This window comes from Thamnophis sirtalis, unplaced genomic scaffold (assembly GCF_051295495.1).
Source record: "Thamnophis sirtalis isolate CommonGarterSnake01/CBP01778 unplaced genomic scaffold, rThaSir2_p1.2 scaffold_11, whole genome shotgun sequence".
Lineage (NCBI taxonomy): Eukaryota > Metazoa > Chordata > Lepidosauria > Squamata > Natricidae > Thamnophis > Thamnophis sirtalis.
In genome coordinates, this window is record NW_028261391.1 from 41,202,255 (window position 1) to 41,217,351 (window position 15,097).

General features: G+C 34.2%; 1 protein-coding gene across 3 annotated transcripts in view; it reads left to right on the plus strand.

The window, feature by feature from the left end:
* Positions 1-15,097, plus strand: part of ARMC8 (armadillo repeat containing 8) — a 54,640-nt gene that overhangs the window by 10,607 nt on the left and 28,936 nt on the right. For 2 of the 3 annotated variants that reach the window (XM_087725610.1, XM_087725612.1), the window contains exon 3: positions 2,903-2,974. The exons of the other annotated variant lie outside the window; for it this stretch is intronic. In XM_087725610.1, coding sequence (XP_087581736.1) covers positions 2,903-2,974 — 72 coding nt within the window. The remainder of the gene's footprint in view (positions 1-2,902; positions 2,975-15,097) is intronic. 3 annotated transcript variants of the gene reach the window in all.

The window sequence follows — 15,097 nt, forward strand, 5'->3', positions numbered from 1 at the left end:
AGTATGATATATAGACAGGATAGATTATAGAAAGAAAAGTAATATGATAGAACTTTAGACTGAGGTTAAAATATATTAATAACTGCTGTGAAGAATATTGGAAGCCACTTCTTTGTTCTTTTTCTTTTCTATTTTTTCTTACCTTTTTCTTCTTTTCTTTTGTCCTTCTTTTGCATTTGCTTTTTTTCTTCCTTACTAATAGTTTGCATTACTTTTTAATTTTTTCTTTAAAGATATCAATAAAAATTACACATACACAAACACAAACACACAAACACACACACACACACGAGCATGAACATCATCCCAGCAGCCTAGCTAAAGCAAGCAGGCACATGCATGGAGCAGCAGCAACATAGGAAGATGAGCAACATAGGAAGATGCTCATGTGACAGTGGCAAAGGCATCAGTTCATACTGTCTAGTAAATCATTCCTGTATTTTTATCAAGAAAATAACATGGGTAGAAAATTTAAAACGATTGACAATATAGTCCAGATGATGGCCCCATCGAGATTCCTCTTTCCAGACAGGTACAGGATTGTTGTCTTTAGTCATTTCTAGTTGCTCCTCTTTAAATTTGGGGAACTCACTGCTAAAGAGCCAGCTTTGATTTGTCAGTAGGAGATCGCCCCACTGCTCAGCCGCCAATTTTGGAGGACCTCAGTGTTAGGCATTTATTTATTTTTCTTTCTTTTTGTGTGTGTGTAGGCTGTGATGGAATGTTTCAGCAACATACCTTTTCCTTATATTTTAATGGTTTGGCAGATGATATTTATATGTGCTTTTTCTGAATAGTGCATTGTTTTTGAAATTATATTCTGATGTTTTTTATATTGGAATATATGTAACTTGAAATTAAGAATTTACATTGCATTCTTAGCTTGTGTTCGCAGAGGAGCTGAACTTCAAAAAATGCTATCCGGCATGAGTAAGAATGAGAAGTTCAGCTAAGGCTGGAGAGGGAAAGCAAGTGAGAACACTTTAATTTAAGAATGTGGTTGATTTTTAGCTGTTTTTGCTTTGCACTTTGTGAATTGAAAATTTAGGAAGACTTCTAAAAGCAAATCAGTAATTACTCAGAAGTACTGACTCATAGGTATTAGTGAAGATGAAATGAGCTAAGCTTCATCAGCGTTTTCTATCACTTAAGGAAAATAAGTATTTTTGTAACCTTATGTCCAGCTACAGTTGAGATAGGCAAATCCTGGGTTTTGGACTACCCTAAAAATGCAAACAATGTATCAACTCAATATTCAATGTTTCATGCCAACTGCATTGTGACTGTTCATTTGCAACATGAGCACCTTATTGATAAACAGTGCTTGATTACTATTTCTTAGTTATTACTGCTATTGAAGATAGCTAAACATATTTGAAATGGCTCAGACCATGCTTTCTTTAGAATTGCATGAAAATTAATATTGGGTTGATTCATAAAAGTGTACTGCAGCTGGTTTTGGAAAGAAAACAGCTTTCAAATTTGCAAACAATGCATGCACAGTGTGATCTCTGGCAGGAGGAGCCAAGATGGAGTGATTGAGTTCATATATAAGAACATATGGTTACTCCTAAATTTAGTTCTTAATACAAGTAGTCCTTGAATTACGACCAAAATTGGACCCAGCATTTATGTTTCTAAATGAAAAATTTGTTGAGTGAGTTTTGCCCCATTTGATGACTTTTCTTGCCATATTTGTTAAGCGAATCACTGCAGTTCTTAAATTAGTAACATGGTTATTAAGTGAATCTGGCTTCCCCATTGACTTTGCTTGCCAGAAGTTCTCAAAATATGATCACATGACTCCAGGACACTGTAACCATCATAAATATGAACTAGTTGTCAATCATGAGAATGTAAATCATGTGATGCTGCAACATGATAAAAGTGAAAAATGATCTTAAGTCATTTTTTTCAGTGCCATTGTAACCTCAAACGGTCACTAAATGGACTGTTGTAAGTCAAGGACTACCTGTATTATTTTTATTGCTTCAAATCTATAAACAGAATGAAAGAAGAAGCCCAAATAAAAAATATTAAAAAGAAATAAAAAAACAAGAACACGTTAGTAACAAATCCAAAACAATATTGGCCATAAGAGTAAAATTTAATAGACTTTCTACTACTTTGATAAATATTATGTAGGCATTAAAGTGCATGCATGTTTTCCATCCAGGGTTTTAAATCATAGCATTAGAATTTTTGAAATATAATTTAACATCGCATTGATGTGTTCATTAGGATAATGATTCAACATTTATTTAAGTTATTAGCTCATTGATTTCTTAAAATCAATTTTATTGCATTGATTTCCTATTATTAGTCATTTAAAGTTGCCTGAAATATCTCCATCTCAATCTTGGTACAGCTTTTCAGTTGTATAAAACATTTAACTGTAGATTTAGGAAAAACTTTCTTTACAAATAAACATTTAGGTGCTTCAGATATTGCCAATATAATAGGACGAAATTGTAACATCAAAAGCTGTTGTAATTGAATATAATGCCATATGACAGTGTAAAGTAAACCAAATTAAATTTTTAGCCTTTCTTTTTAGCCTCATACTCAAATGCAGCCACTGTAAAGTAGGAATAGTGACCATATTGGGATTTTTATGTTTTATTTTTAAATTTTTACTTCTAACTCTATCCTAATTTAACACTTTGATACTGCTATCTGATCTATATGCCAGATGGCTTTATAATAAATGATCAAGTTCACACTTCTGTGGTTTGAATAGCTGGTATTAGAGAAATGTCACATATTTATATTAATAATGGGGATGTTATTTTTTCCTGTTCAGTACTTAGATGTAGCACATAAATGGTGCTACATTCTGCAAAACTGAGCTAGTAGTATCTCAGCATAATTTACTAGGGTTTTTCTCTTTCTGGATTTACAGAGATATGAAAAATGCTGTAATTGGAAACAACAAACAAAAAGCCAACTTGATTGTTTTGGGAGCAGTTCCAAGGTATGTCCTCTGCTACTCTCATTTTCACTGATTCACAGTCTCATTAAGCCATTAAGGACACTTAATTTCTTGACTGTCGCTTATACTCTATATTTTTTATATAGCTGAGATTAGTAAATCGATTGTTTATATGGATACATCTGTGCTGAAAAAATTGGAAAGAATGTCTGTTTCAAAGCTATGAAAATAGTTCAAAAGTCACTGGTTAATAAAACTTCTAAAATAAAATACCTAAACCTGTTTCTTCCCTATCTTACTTGCATGAAGATTTCATATAAGAATTTTGGAGGAAAACACTTTTAAATTAAAAAAAGAAGCAATTTACTCTTCCTTTTTAAATTGTGAGGTTAACTTCCAGGTCACCTAATTACTAATCATCTATAGCAAATTTCTACAATTTGTTTAGTGTCTAACATCCTGTTACCAAGTTTCTCATAGTAAAAATAAAGTATCAAGTTGTTTCATGTAAATTTGTGGATCTATATCATTTTTTACATATTCCTAGGACCTTTTGCCATAAAGTTGTCTGAAAATCAATAATCTTGTAATCGTTAACAAGACTCCTGTTATTCAACACCATTCTTTTGTTTATTTCATTTAAATCTTGCATCTCCATAAGTAAAAGCACTTCCAATTCCATTTTTATAATGCTTTCATCCTATAGTTGTTTTTTACTTTAATTTTTTTGATGGAAGAAGCCTTTAGTTCCTTTTGATAAAACAATGGGCTTCTGAATTAATTGTTGATCTACTGTAAAGCACTCCAAAATCAACCAGTAGAACTTAACCCCCCTCCTAAAGTCAACCCCCAGCCTAAAGTTATCCAGCTGGATTTCATATGTAAGGTGGAACTAGAACTCACATTTCTCTGGTTTCTACTCTGGTGCTTTAGCCACTAGATGACACTGTATCTCACTATAAACTACTAACATAAGGCTATTGACTATTTCCATCACAGGTAGCCTTTTATTTTGACCACTAATTTAGTGACCATTCACTGTTATAATGGCACTAAACTAAAGGGACTTAAGAAAGGTTCTGGAAGTTCCTGTAGTCAGTTTCCCTGCAGTTACATGACCAGCTTTTATATCTTCCCAGTCATCTTCCCACAAACAAAGTCAATGGGAAGTAGACAGGAGGTTCACAAGTTGTCCCACTGCTCTTTTGCCCACTCAAAACACCCCCAGAGCCACCTATACTTCATAGTACCAACCCAGCTACCTGCACTCCTTTGTGGCACCTGCCCATGGAACTGCAGCAGCTTCCCCCCTCAGTTCTCATACAGAGCATTTATTTGCTGGCTTACTTGCCTAGCACTCAAATCTCTTCTCATTTTTATGTCTCATGAGGTTGTCGCTTAAAGACTTGTGTGGTCCTGGGGTTGTTGGGATTGCCATCACTAAGCATGATGTAATGTTTTATGGCCACATTTCTTGACAATGGAAATTCTGATCCCAATTGCTGTCCAACTTGAATACCACCTGTACAATGTGGGTTTTTCCCCTCGATTTGTACCAATATGTTTTTTGCTTTTGCTTTGTCAGCAGAATTAAAATGTCAGCATTAATAGTTATGACTAAAGTATATAATAGACCTGGTTTACTCATAATGTGCTCTTTAACCTCTAGGCAAAACAGCACTATTTTGAGATTTAGGTTACCTTATTGTCCAGATAATCTACAGACCAGATGCAGCTATCCAGTACTTTCTTTGTTCATGGCACAGAAATGCAATTTTATTCTGATTTTGGAGAAGAAATAATATAATTATTTGAGCCTTAAAATAGGGTTTACCTTAAATAGGGTTGACCTTAAACTTACATCAACTACATCATAAACTCTGAAAACTTTTTTAAAATGGTCTACTTTGCATTTGTTTAAAATCTGATGTGTCAGATTTTAACATTTTTATAAGCAGAGTAATGATATGGCTGTGTACCTGAATGCTTTATTCTTTCACTTAGTAATTCCTAGATATGATGACCATTACATTTGTGCAGTGTCTTCAGGCCAGGGCCCCCTTGATTCTTGATTGATTAGAAAGGTGAAGGATAAATCTAAATAAATAAAGCCTCCTTTGAGCCAAATTAGTATAACTATTTAGTGTGATACAAATGTAGTAATACTTCCAAGCATTTAAAAAATAGATGGGAATTAGAATTATAAAAGCAAAAGATTTCAAGCAAACAGGAGGCATATGCCTACTAATTCAATGATATTAAGCAAATAAAATATTAATCTGCACTGAGAAATGGTAAAATTAATTCTTATTCTTAATATACAAATTCTAGAGTCCTTCAGTTTCTTGATCTGGAGAGATTCAGGTTCTTTTTTCTGTTAGATGATAGAACTCATTGAATGACTTTAGGTTAGTGAAAGTAAAATTAAGGCAGACTATATACTACATACTTTGATTCATTCCAACTCAAAACAGGATATAAACGCATGTAATGTAAAAAATCAGTACAGTCACCAGTAGTATATGTATATGTCAAGTTAATTTAGCATGAAGATAACAATGGACAAAAATGGTTTTAGTTACTGAAAATGAAATTGCATATAGAGGCAAAACTAGAATATCGAATCTCCCCTTATACTTGAAAATAAAAATAAAAGCAATAATGCTGGAGTTCAAGCTGAGCAACAGTTTGTTACAATAGTATAGTACAAGGAATTGTTTTTGACTCAAGACAGTAGGTATATAGAAATGTAACTTGTATATACCCAAGATTATGTTGCTGATAAAGTTATCAAGTATCTTAGTAAAACTTCATTAATGGGCAACTTAGTCCTTTTGATAAACAATATAGGAAGAAGTTAATGATTATTTTTCCCAAAAGGTGCTTTATTATTATTTACTAAAGTAAACTTGTATTATACTGTCATGAGAAAGATATTGAGATCACATAAATAAATAAATAAATCAACTTTTAAAATTTATTTATATTATGAATGATGATGATGAAGAATCAGTTGTAGATAAAAATGTCCTCAAAATTTAGCTATCCTTGACATTTATAAAATACTAAAGCTCTTATGCTATATAACTGCAACTCTATGCATTTTTACTAAAGAGTAAAACAATCCTTGGTAATGGTTTGAGTAAAACAATCAAACTCATAGACTTCTGCATAGACTTGAATGGAATGCACTTACTGTATATATTTTAGCAGGCTTATATGCCACTCATACATGTCTTACAAACCTACAAAACAGTTAACAAGATTTAAAACAATAGTATAATAGCATAAATAGAAAAAACAATATCACTTCCCAAGTGCCAAGAAGCTACCATAGCCCATTCTACCGGAGAACAAAAACAATCCCTAAAATCCCTGACAACATGCTTCACTTTATCCTATATCCTTCCCTAATCCCTATATTTAATAATTGAAAAAAGAAGAAGAAAGGGTCCTGTCATTTATGCTGAAATCCACCTGCAATATTCTTCATGTCTCCTCCAATACCTTGTTCCGTGTTCACATATAACTCTTAATCTGGTATTCATTCATTCATTCATTCATTGTTTCAATTTGTATAGCACCTATCTCAAATACGTACTCCTGGGCAGGCACAGTAGTTAAAACTATATAAAAACATAATACAAATATATATATATAAAAATGAAGCAAAAAAGTATTCAATAGCACAGTCAGTAGCCAAGGTATAACAAGAATTGTCAATGACAATCAACATAACCATTGTAGAGATTTAACCACACATCCCAATCCCCAAGCCCAGTGGCAAGTCTTTAAGGCCTTACAAGAAGTCAGAAGAGTCAGGGTGAATCTAATTTTTGAAAAAGATCTACTTTTGTAGGTGGTACCAAAAGCAATAAGCTGAGCCAATTGCCAATTACAATAACCCAAAATTGAAATATCCAACTTTTCCCAACATCATCAGTAATGTGTTTCCTTCCTATTGTTGAAGAAAAACAATAAAGGGCAGAAGAAAATCTCTGCTTGATGTTATGAGAAAATGGAAAGCTTAGCTGCTTTTTCTCCTCTCTAGCAAATCTCCACATTTGGTGAAGAGAAAAATTTAGCCACTATAACTGGAGAAGAGAGGGCAGGTTTGTGAGATGACGAGGAGCACAAAGCAGGTGTTACTTCTAGGAATATCTACTTCAAGAAGTTTGGATATTTCTCCCTAAGCATTAAAGCACACATACAACTTTGTTTGCTGGGGAGGCTTCAATTGAAATGGCCATGGAGGCAGAGAGCCTTGCATTTGGATGGGAAAGGAGCACGGTATTTGAAATTCTGCATGCTATCAAATTTCTTCAGTCTTCCTTGCTATCTGAATCTCAATATTTTCATAGAAAATTGCATTTTCCACTGGAAAATACCACTTTTCTTTTATGTAACTAACATTGATCCAGCCTGGCTTGTACCAAGATGGAGAGTGTTGTAAGGAATGTCCTTAATGAATTCTATAGATGAATCTTGAGCTGTGCTAGCTTGACTATGTTCACATTACAAGAAGCTAGATTCTTCAAGTGTGCTGCGAGGTTATGTTGTGAATATAACCTATAGAGTTGTGTTAATTTGCCTTACCTCATTTATTAGGCGCAAATGATGTTTGTCAATAGTAGTTGCTAGAGCAAAACACTTAACATGCTAATTATATTTTGTTTAAAAACTTCCCAAATTGTAACTCAGGAACTGAGAAGTAGTATTTAAAGGAAACAGAAGTCATGACCAAACACTTACTATCTAACATCTGTTCATATAATGGTTTATAGCATGTACAATTCCCAAAAGGATGGCTAAAGTTTGTTTTTCCCCTTCAACTGTACACAATCCTTTCCTTCATTTTGCTAGAAACATAATTGCAGGTTTTGCATAGTTTGGCATCTTTTATCCAATATAAAATTGTGAGTGAGGGCATGTCCCCGAAGAGCTTTACAAAATGGTCTCAAAAATGTTAATACCTGATTATCATTAAAAGCTATGCCTCTTTCTCAGATACTCAAAAAATCTAGAAAAATAAAAGGCATAAAACAGTATTGGTCAAATTCAATTAATGTTTTATTAATTGCTCATCTGTAGTTCAATTTATCTCTGTTGCAGTTGGTTTGACACCTTCCTTAGTTGTCCAGTACTTATAATTTCTCTGGTAAAGAAATTCTATGAAATTGTTATGCAGTGTACCCTTACCTAAATAGTTAAATGAAATAAGAAAGCATCCTGAGGATTAGACTATTTTCACTTCAGTATAAAATAATTGGAAATAGGAAGAAGTAGTGTTTCGTTGTTCCAGTGATTGCAGAGTAAGTAGGTAATGGCGATTCTCCAACTCACAGTGCTTTATGCAAATAAGACTTTGATGTACATAAAAAACTATGATTAGAATGACAATTGAAATATTTATTTCATTAAGTGTATCCTGTTATGCTTGTTTTTTCTTAACATTCAGAGGTGTTTGAACATGTGGTAAATACCTAAATTATAGTATAGGGGAAAATATTGCCAAAGGTATCCTTTAGCAACTGAGAAAATATAGCTTAACACTCTGATGTATCTTTCTGGCCAATATATTTATTAAACTCTGCTGCATAGAATTGGCAGAAATTGCTGATTTGCTTATTTCTTTTTTTTTCTTTTAAAGGATAGTCTCCCCACCACCCCGTCTCCCCCAGCAGTGATTACTTATTCTTGGGTTTAGAAAAATACACATATCTACGGGAACCAAAAAGATAATGTTGTATTAGTTCATCTTAGAGAGTTTTACTTTGTTTATAGTTTCAGGGTTTATCCCTTGGAAGTCTATAAACCACACGAGATAATAAACTTACTGGCACAAAGTTTAGCATATTTGGTTTTGATTCTTATCCTTGTCCAAATTATCTTCCTGTCATTTTCTTGGATGATTTTTTTTTCTGGTTATATAGCTTAAAAAATAGGTTATACATTTGAAACAAGCAGTTATATAAATTGAAATAATAAATAATGAATGAATGATATCAGATCTTGCATGTCAGTTGTTGATGCAGTGCTGTGTTCTAATATGAATTTTTATGCAATAGTTTGATATGAGTTCTGATTGCTTATTTTAAAATGGAAAATGGAACTCTTAAAATTGAAAACAATATAAGTGAAATGTTTATCTTATTCTATTATGCTAAGGAACATGATTTTGAGAAAGAATACAACAACCAAATGTTACATTTATTGAATGGAAGCAGGAGTCACAATATGAATCTGAGTTTATATGGTACAGGAGAACAGAATGATCCATTTCAATTATTATGAACACACGCACACACACACGATTTCTGTCTATGTATTTTGCCTTCGTGCCCCTTTTTTCCTCCCTATTTGGCATGTAACAGTTGGAAGTTTCCTAGTTACTGATAAATGGATATTGATTATAGATATAGGCAATCACTACTTGCATTCTACCTGTTTTGGATTACACCTTTCATAAGGTTCTTTCACCATGGGCAGATTTTAGGGATTATTGAAGTCCAGAATATTTGGAAGGCACCAGATTGCTCCTCCTTCATTTTATTAAAATCAGGACAATTTAGGATTTGAAATCAGTTTTAAACTCAACCTACCTGAAAGCACGGGTTTAGTTTTTCCACTCCAGAAAGTTATTTTCTAATTTAGATGTAATGAAAAACCATTGTTATTTAATCAAGAATTTGTTATTTATGAGATACCAAAAACATAAGATAAAAGATAGCACAAGAATTAAGCATCCTAGATTATATGACTGATAAGATGAAAAATAGTAATATGACACTATTGCCTATTCTGTTTCTCCTATAGAACTGTTAACATTCCGTTCTTCCTCCCATATGATCTGTCCTCTTTCCCAAACCTGTTAGTACTTCTTAAACACTGAGCATTTGCAGCATGCATTGGGCTCTATAGGTATTTTCTTGCTTTAAGCATTGGAAACACATGATTGTATACTTTGACTGTGGGAGTGTTGTGCATAGACAATGTAATACGTATTATTATATGTACTATTGATAATAATTTCTGAAAACCAAAAATGAAAAAAACTAAGGATCTTTCTAAATCTAGTCGGTATAGCTATATATCTTTTAAATTAACAAGTATACAGTATAAGATGCTAAATATGTTACCAGTGTAGATACAAATAATATACAATATATGTATTATAATAGCATTATCTTAGATGATTTTTAATTATATAATAATAAAAATAATTCTATAACTCACCCTTAACAGTCCTTTATATTCATAGAACGAATTGAGTATATTTATTATGACATAAACTTTTATGGAGTAAAGCAGGGATGAGGAATGATAGATTTCTGAGTGATTTGCAGGCTATCTGTCGATGTTTCTTAGCAACAGTAAAACAGTTATCATTCTAAAGTTTGCTTATAAGAATCCTTAATATTTTAGCCTAATTTAGATTTATAATGGTATATACAGGTTATCCCCAATGTTTGGCTGTTGAGTTTGATACATGTAGTTGTCAAGTTAGTAATGGAGCCTGCATCATCCAAAAAGTTACTGTTTTCTAGTTTAGATGTAGTGAAAAACTAGTTACACAATCACAAATATTTTATTTATGGGATATCAAAAACATGAGGAAAGAGACAGTATAAGGATTAAATGTCAAGGATTAAGAGCCAAGGTGGCGCAGTGGTTAAGAGCAGCACTGCAGGCTACTGCTAGATCAGCAGGTCAGCGGTTCAAATCTCACCGGCTCAGGGTTGACTCAGCCTTCCATCCTTCCGAGGTGGGTAAAATGAGGACCCAGATTGTTGGGGGCAATATGCTGACTCTCTGTAAACCGCTTAGAGAGGCCTGAAAGGCCTATGAAGCGGTATATAAGTCTACTGCTATTGCTATTGCTATGTCCTAGATTATTTGATTGATAATTGTCATTAATGATTGGTCATTAAGTAAGCCAGTAGTTTGCTATGGACGTGGATTTGCTGAAAACTGGAAGCAACTGCTGGTTTTCAACAAAACTCATACAATGGTATTGTGTAATCGTGAGACTCTGCAAATGGTCATAAATGTGGCCATGTTGCTGAGTGCCCAAAATGTTCCCCACCAAGTGTCAGAAGTACTTTGGGTCTTCCGTAATAGCAAATGATCAAGTGACAGTCCGTAAGTTGAGGATTACTTGTATAATTCAGTGCTGTGCTATCTCCTTATTGTTTTATACTTTGTTCCCAGTTATAGAGTTCTGAGTAAATGATGTTATATTTTTGAAGTCTATCCGTAGCTAGTATACAGTTCATCTCATTGGGGTAAAACAAGTTCCTACAGCAGTTAAAGTATCTACTAAGGATGTACACAAACTATTCCTATTCTTGTTATATGTGCTTAACTGACTTGCCCTTACTCTGTGTTGCTTCTGTTGAACCAAGGAGAAAACAAAAAACAAAGCAAAACAAAGAATACATGAGCATATTTGTGAAGTAGAACAGAAAAGGAGCTCAACAAGATTAGGAAGTTTCTTCCTTCAGTAGCGAAGGTGCTCATGGGTCCTTGTGTCATTGATGTAGTCAGAAAAAAATTCAAACCAGGTTCAGGCAAAACAAAAACATAAGAGAGAAAAAAAGGCTTTTTATGGGGAAAAAAGAGCACATTCATTTAAAAAATATTATATACGTTTCTACCACTCAACTAGTTCCAGAAAATGCTGGGAGAGATGGATTCAATGTTTTCTGTAATTGTCCTTTGGGAAATAGTAGTTCAGTTTCAAAGCTTTTAATCTTGTAACAGTGATGTGAATAAACTGATATGCATTGAATTAACCTCTGGTGTAAAGCCTATTGATAAGCAAATATCATATTTATTTGTTTGTTTGCTTATCATAAGATTTCAAAGAGAGAGGTAGCATCTCTATTCTAAATTTTTAACTCTATCATTAAAGTATTTTTTATTCCAGTACAATATTGATTGTATAATATACAGATTATTGACATTCTAGTATTTAGATAGCTTAGAATCTTGAAAATAGAGAAAGGAAAAATGAATACAATAAATACTATAATAGTTAATTTTTTTCTATCTTTAGATAGAAAAGTTTGGTTATTATATAATTAAACAATCCATAGAATTAAAAAATCTAAGACTCAGTTATTTAGAAGGAACAGTTCTCAGCCTTTTCATAAGATAATGGTAGTCTTTGAATTATAATAATTCTTTCAGCAACCATTCAAAGGCACTGAATGAAAGGTCTTTTGATCAGTCCTTAACAATCTGGCTGTTGTAGCCGCCCTGTAATCACGTGACAAAATTTGGGAGTTTACCAACCATCTCAACTGATTGTAATATTCTGCAGTCATGTGATTCCTGTTGACCTTTTCTTCTGGCTGTGATAGATTACAGTATCACAGCAGTTTCCAGCAAGGAGGGAGCGCATTCCAAGGAGGAGGCGACATGAGACAGCACAGTCTAGAGCTAGATCACTGGAGGAGGAAGAAATTTATGATAAGTCAGAATCTCCCAGGGTATATCTATTAGGCTAGGCTAGCATAACTCTAGTCTGGCAAGATTCTGTCCATACAGTATATGCAGGTAAAGAACTTAACTTTCTAACAATCTAACAATTAAAGATCTAACTTTAAATTGGTTAGATTGTTTTACACCTTTTGTGAGCCAGGTCTGACACTGGCTTCCCATTGACTGCTTGTGCGAAACTGGCATGGAAGGTTGTAAGTCAGGCTCTTGGGTATGTCTCCCCCATCTCCTATCAGCCTTCACAGATAAACTAACAGGAAACAGCACTAAATGAACGAATTCAACTTTATTGTGAGGCTACAGCAGAATCTTGAAAGTCTGAAGGCATAAACTTCCTATTGTCACTTTTAACTGTTTGATCCATTTGGGTGGGTTCTTCCTAAATTTCTTTCTCTAGTTGTTAAGCCACTGGGGCTGTTGCTACTCTTGTTCGATTTCCTAATCACCATCTCCTCTTCACATATTTCATTATACCTCAGTGGAACTTCCTTTACTTGTACACACTGTGCCTTCACTCCCATGCTGTGTACATGCTGTGCCTTCACCCCTTCACTGATAACACATTCATAGCATCCTTGTTTCCCACCTCACACAGCTACATGCTCCCACCAGCACCCTTCTTCTTTGGATCTCCCTGCATTCACACATATTCATGTAATCTATGCATGCATAAACCAGTGCCCTCCTTCCCTGGGCTTTCCTACATTTGCATACGCTCCATGGCTGCTTTCTCTCTGCATGCACACTCATGCACTCATTAATGCCATCCTTCCCAGGCCTCCCTGTAGGCTCACACTGCACATCCCATTCCTTCCCCAAGCCATGTGCCCCCATCTAATGATCTTTCAAAAAGCTTCTGGTCTTCTCCAGGTCTCATGAAAATGGGAGTGCTGTTTGGAGAGTAGCAGCAGCCCCATTTTCATGGCCCTTCAAAAGACTTCATTCTCCAAATTGTGCGCACCATTCCTTCTCCAGATAGTATGCTCCTTCTTGCGAGACCTGGGGCAAACCAGAGCCTTTCCAAAGGATTGTAAGAATGGGATGTATAGCTTGGGGAAGGAATGGGATTTATGGCTTGAGAATAGTATAAAGTAGCAATGGCCAATAGTGTGCAGCTTGAATAGCATTTCTCAGTGGCAATGGCGATGACTCTGGGCCTGAATTACAGACCTTGGGGCTGTGGCAAGTGGATGACACTGCTAGAGTTCCTGGGCCCCTACCTCAGCCCCAAGTCTCCTATTGCTGCCAACAGCTGCCATGGTATTGAGACACCAAAGGGCATAGATCTAGGGGACATAAGTGGGTGGGGGGATTGTAGTGCCCCTGCCGACATAAGGGCTGCAAGCAAATTGTGATCACGTAAGCACTGGGTGCTGCAACCAGTCTAAACCTGATTTACCTGATTGCACCTTAATTGCAATCATGTGACTATGGAAGTGTGATGCAGTGGTCATAAATGTGAGTAAAAGTCATAAAGCATTTTTTTCAAGACTGTCATAACTTCAAACTGTTGTTAAATAAACACGGGTAAGTAGAAAACTACCCGTTATAGCACTTAAAAATGCATTACTTTGTGGTTCCAATCAGTCAGATAAGTGAATAGATATCTGTAGAGAGCTTGCAAAATAAAAAAGCATGGAATACTGTTCTGAATGCATGTAAAAAAATCAGGTAGGTTCACAAGCTGCATAATAACTTGAACAAACCATGATAAAACTAAAAAAAGAAAACTCTGCTCATTATTTCTGCGGCATAGTGTGCAGGCAAACAATTGAGAGAGACAAAATAAATAAAGAATTATTTCAGTAAAAAACCTTATAAAATAGAGCTGGTCTATGCTCAAGGATTTTTTCTTTATTCATGAAAACTGATGCTCAGGAATGTATTTTACAGACTTCCATTAGAGTTTGTGTGTGGGAGTTCAGCCCACAAATGAGTTGAAGCTGATATTGCCTCATTTGTGTTGCTAACATAGCTTTCCACAGTTGGTTACTTCATGTTCAAAATTGCCCCCTTAGGGATTAAACATTACGTTTAAAATAAACACGTCCAGCTCTTTTATCTTATATAATGCGTTCATTTAATGAATGCATTTTCCTCTACTATAACCTCCTTTTGTATAAGCCAAATTTATCCTAAAAGCTAAAGCAATAAATATATTTTTTTTAAAAATAATGTTAGGAGATTTGCTTTATTGCATTAAAAATGTTTTTGATGTATGTGAAATTCTTAGAGCTGGACATGCTTATTTTTAAATTACTTTTAATTACTTACTTTTTATTAACATGGAGATAAGGTAACTAGTTCTTCACTTTTGAGTATAACACAACATGCTGAAAGTGCAGTGATTTATCATAGATGCTTTCCTATTATTTGATATATTTAGAATTATTGTAAAGTTATGTAATGTTACTAGTTGGCAAAATGTTTTTACCTGGTTGCTTCCATGATAATTATTTTTAATTGTGTCAGGGATTTGATTAGGAAAAATGTTATTTGTTTATGGCTTTTTGGTATATGTGAAACCACCCATTTGACTTAATATTATGCATAAAATCTTGATTCTGTGTAAAGATTCTCCTGCAATTGGAACATGCCTTCTTCCTGTAGTTTTATTTTTTAAATATTTCAGCAATTTTTTTGGTATTTTCAGTGTCATTT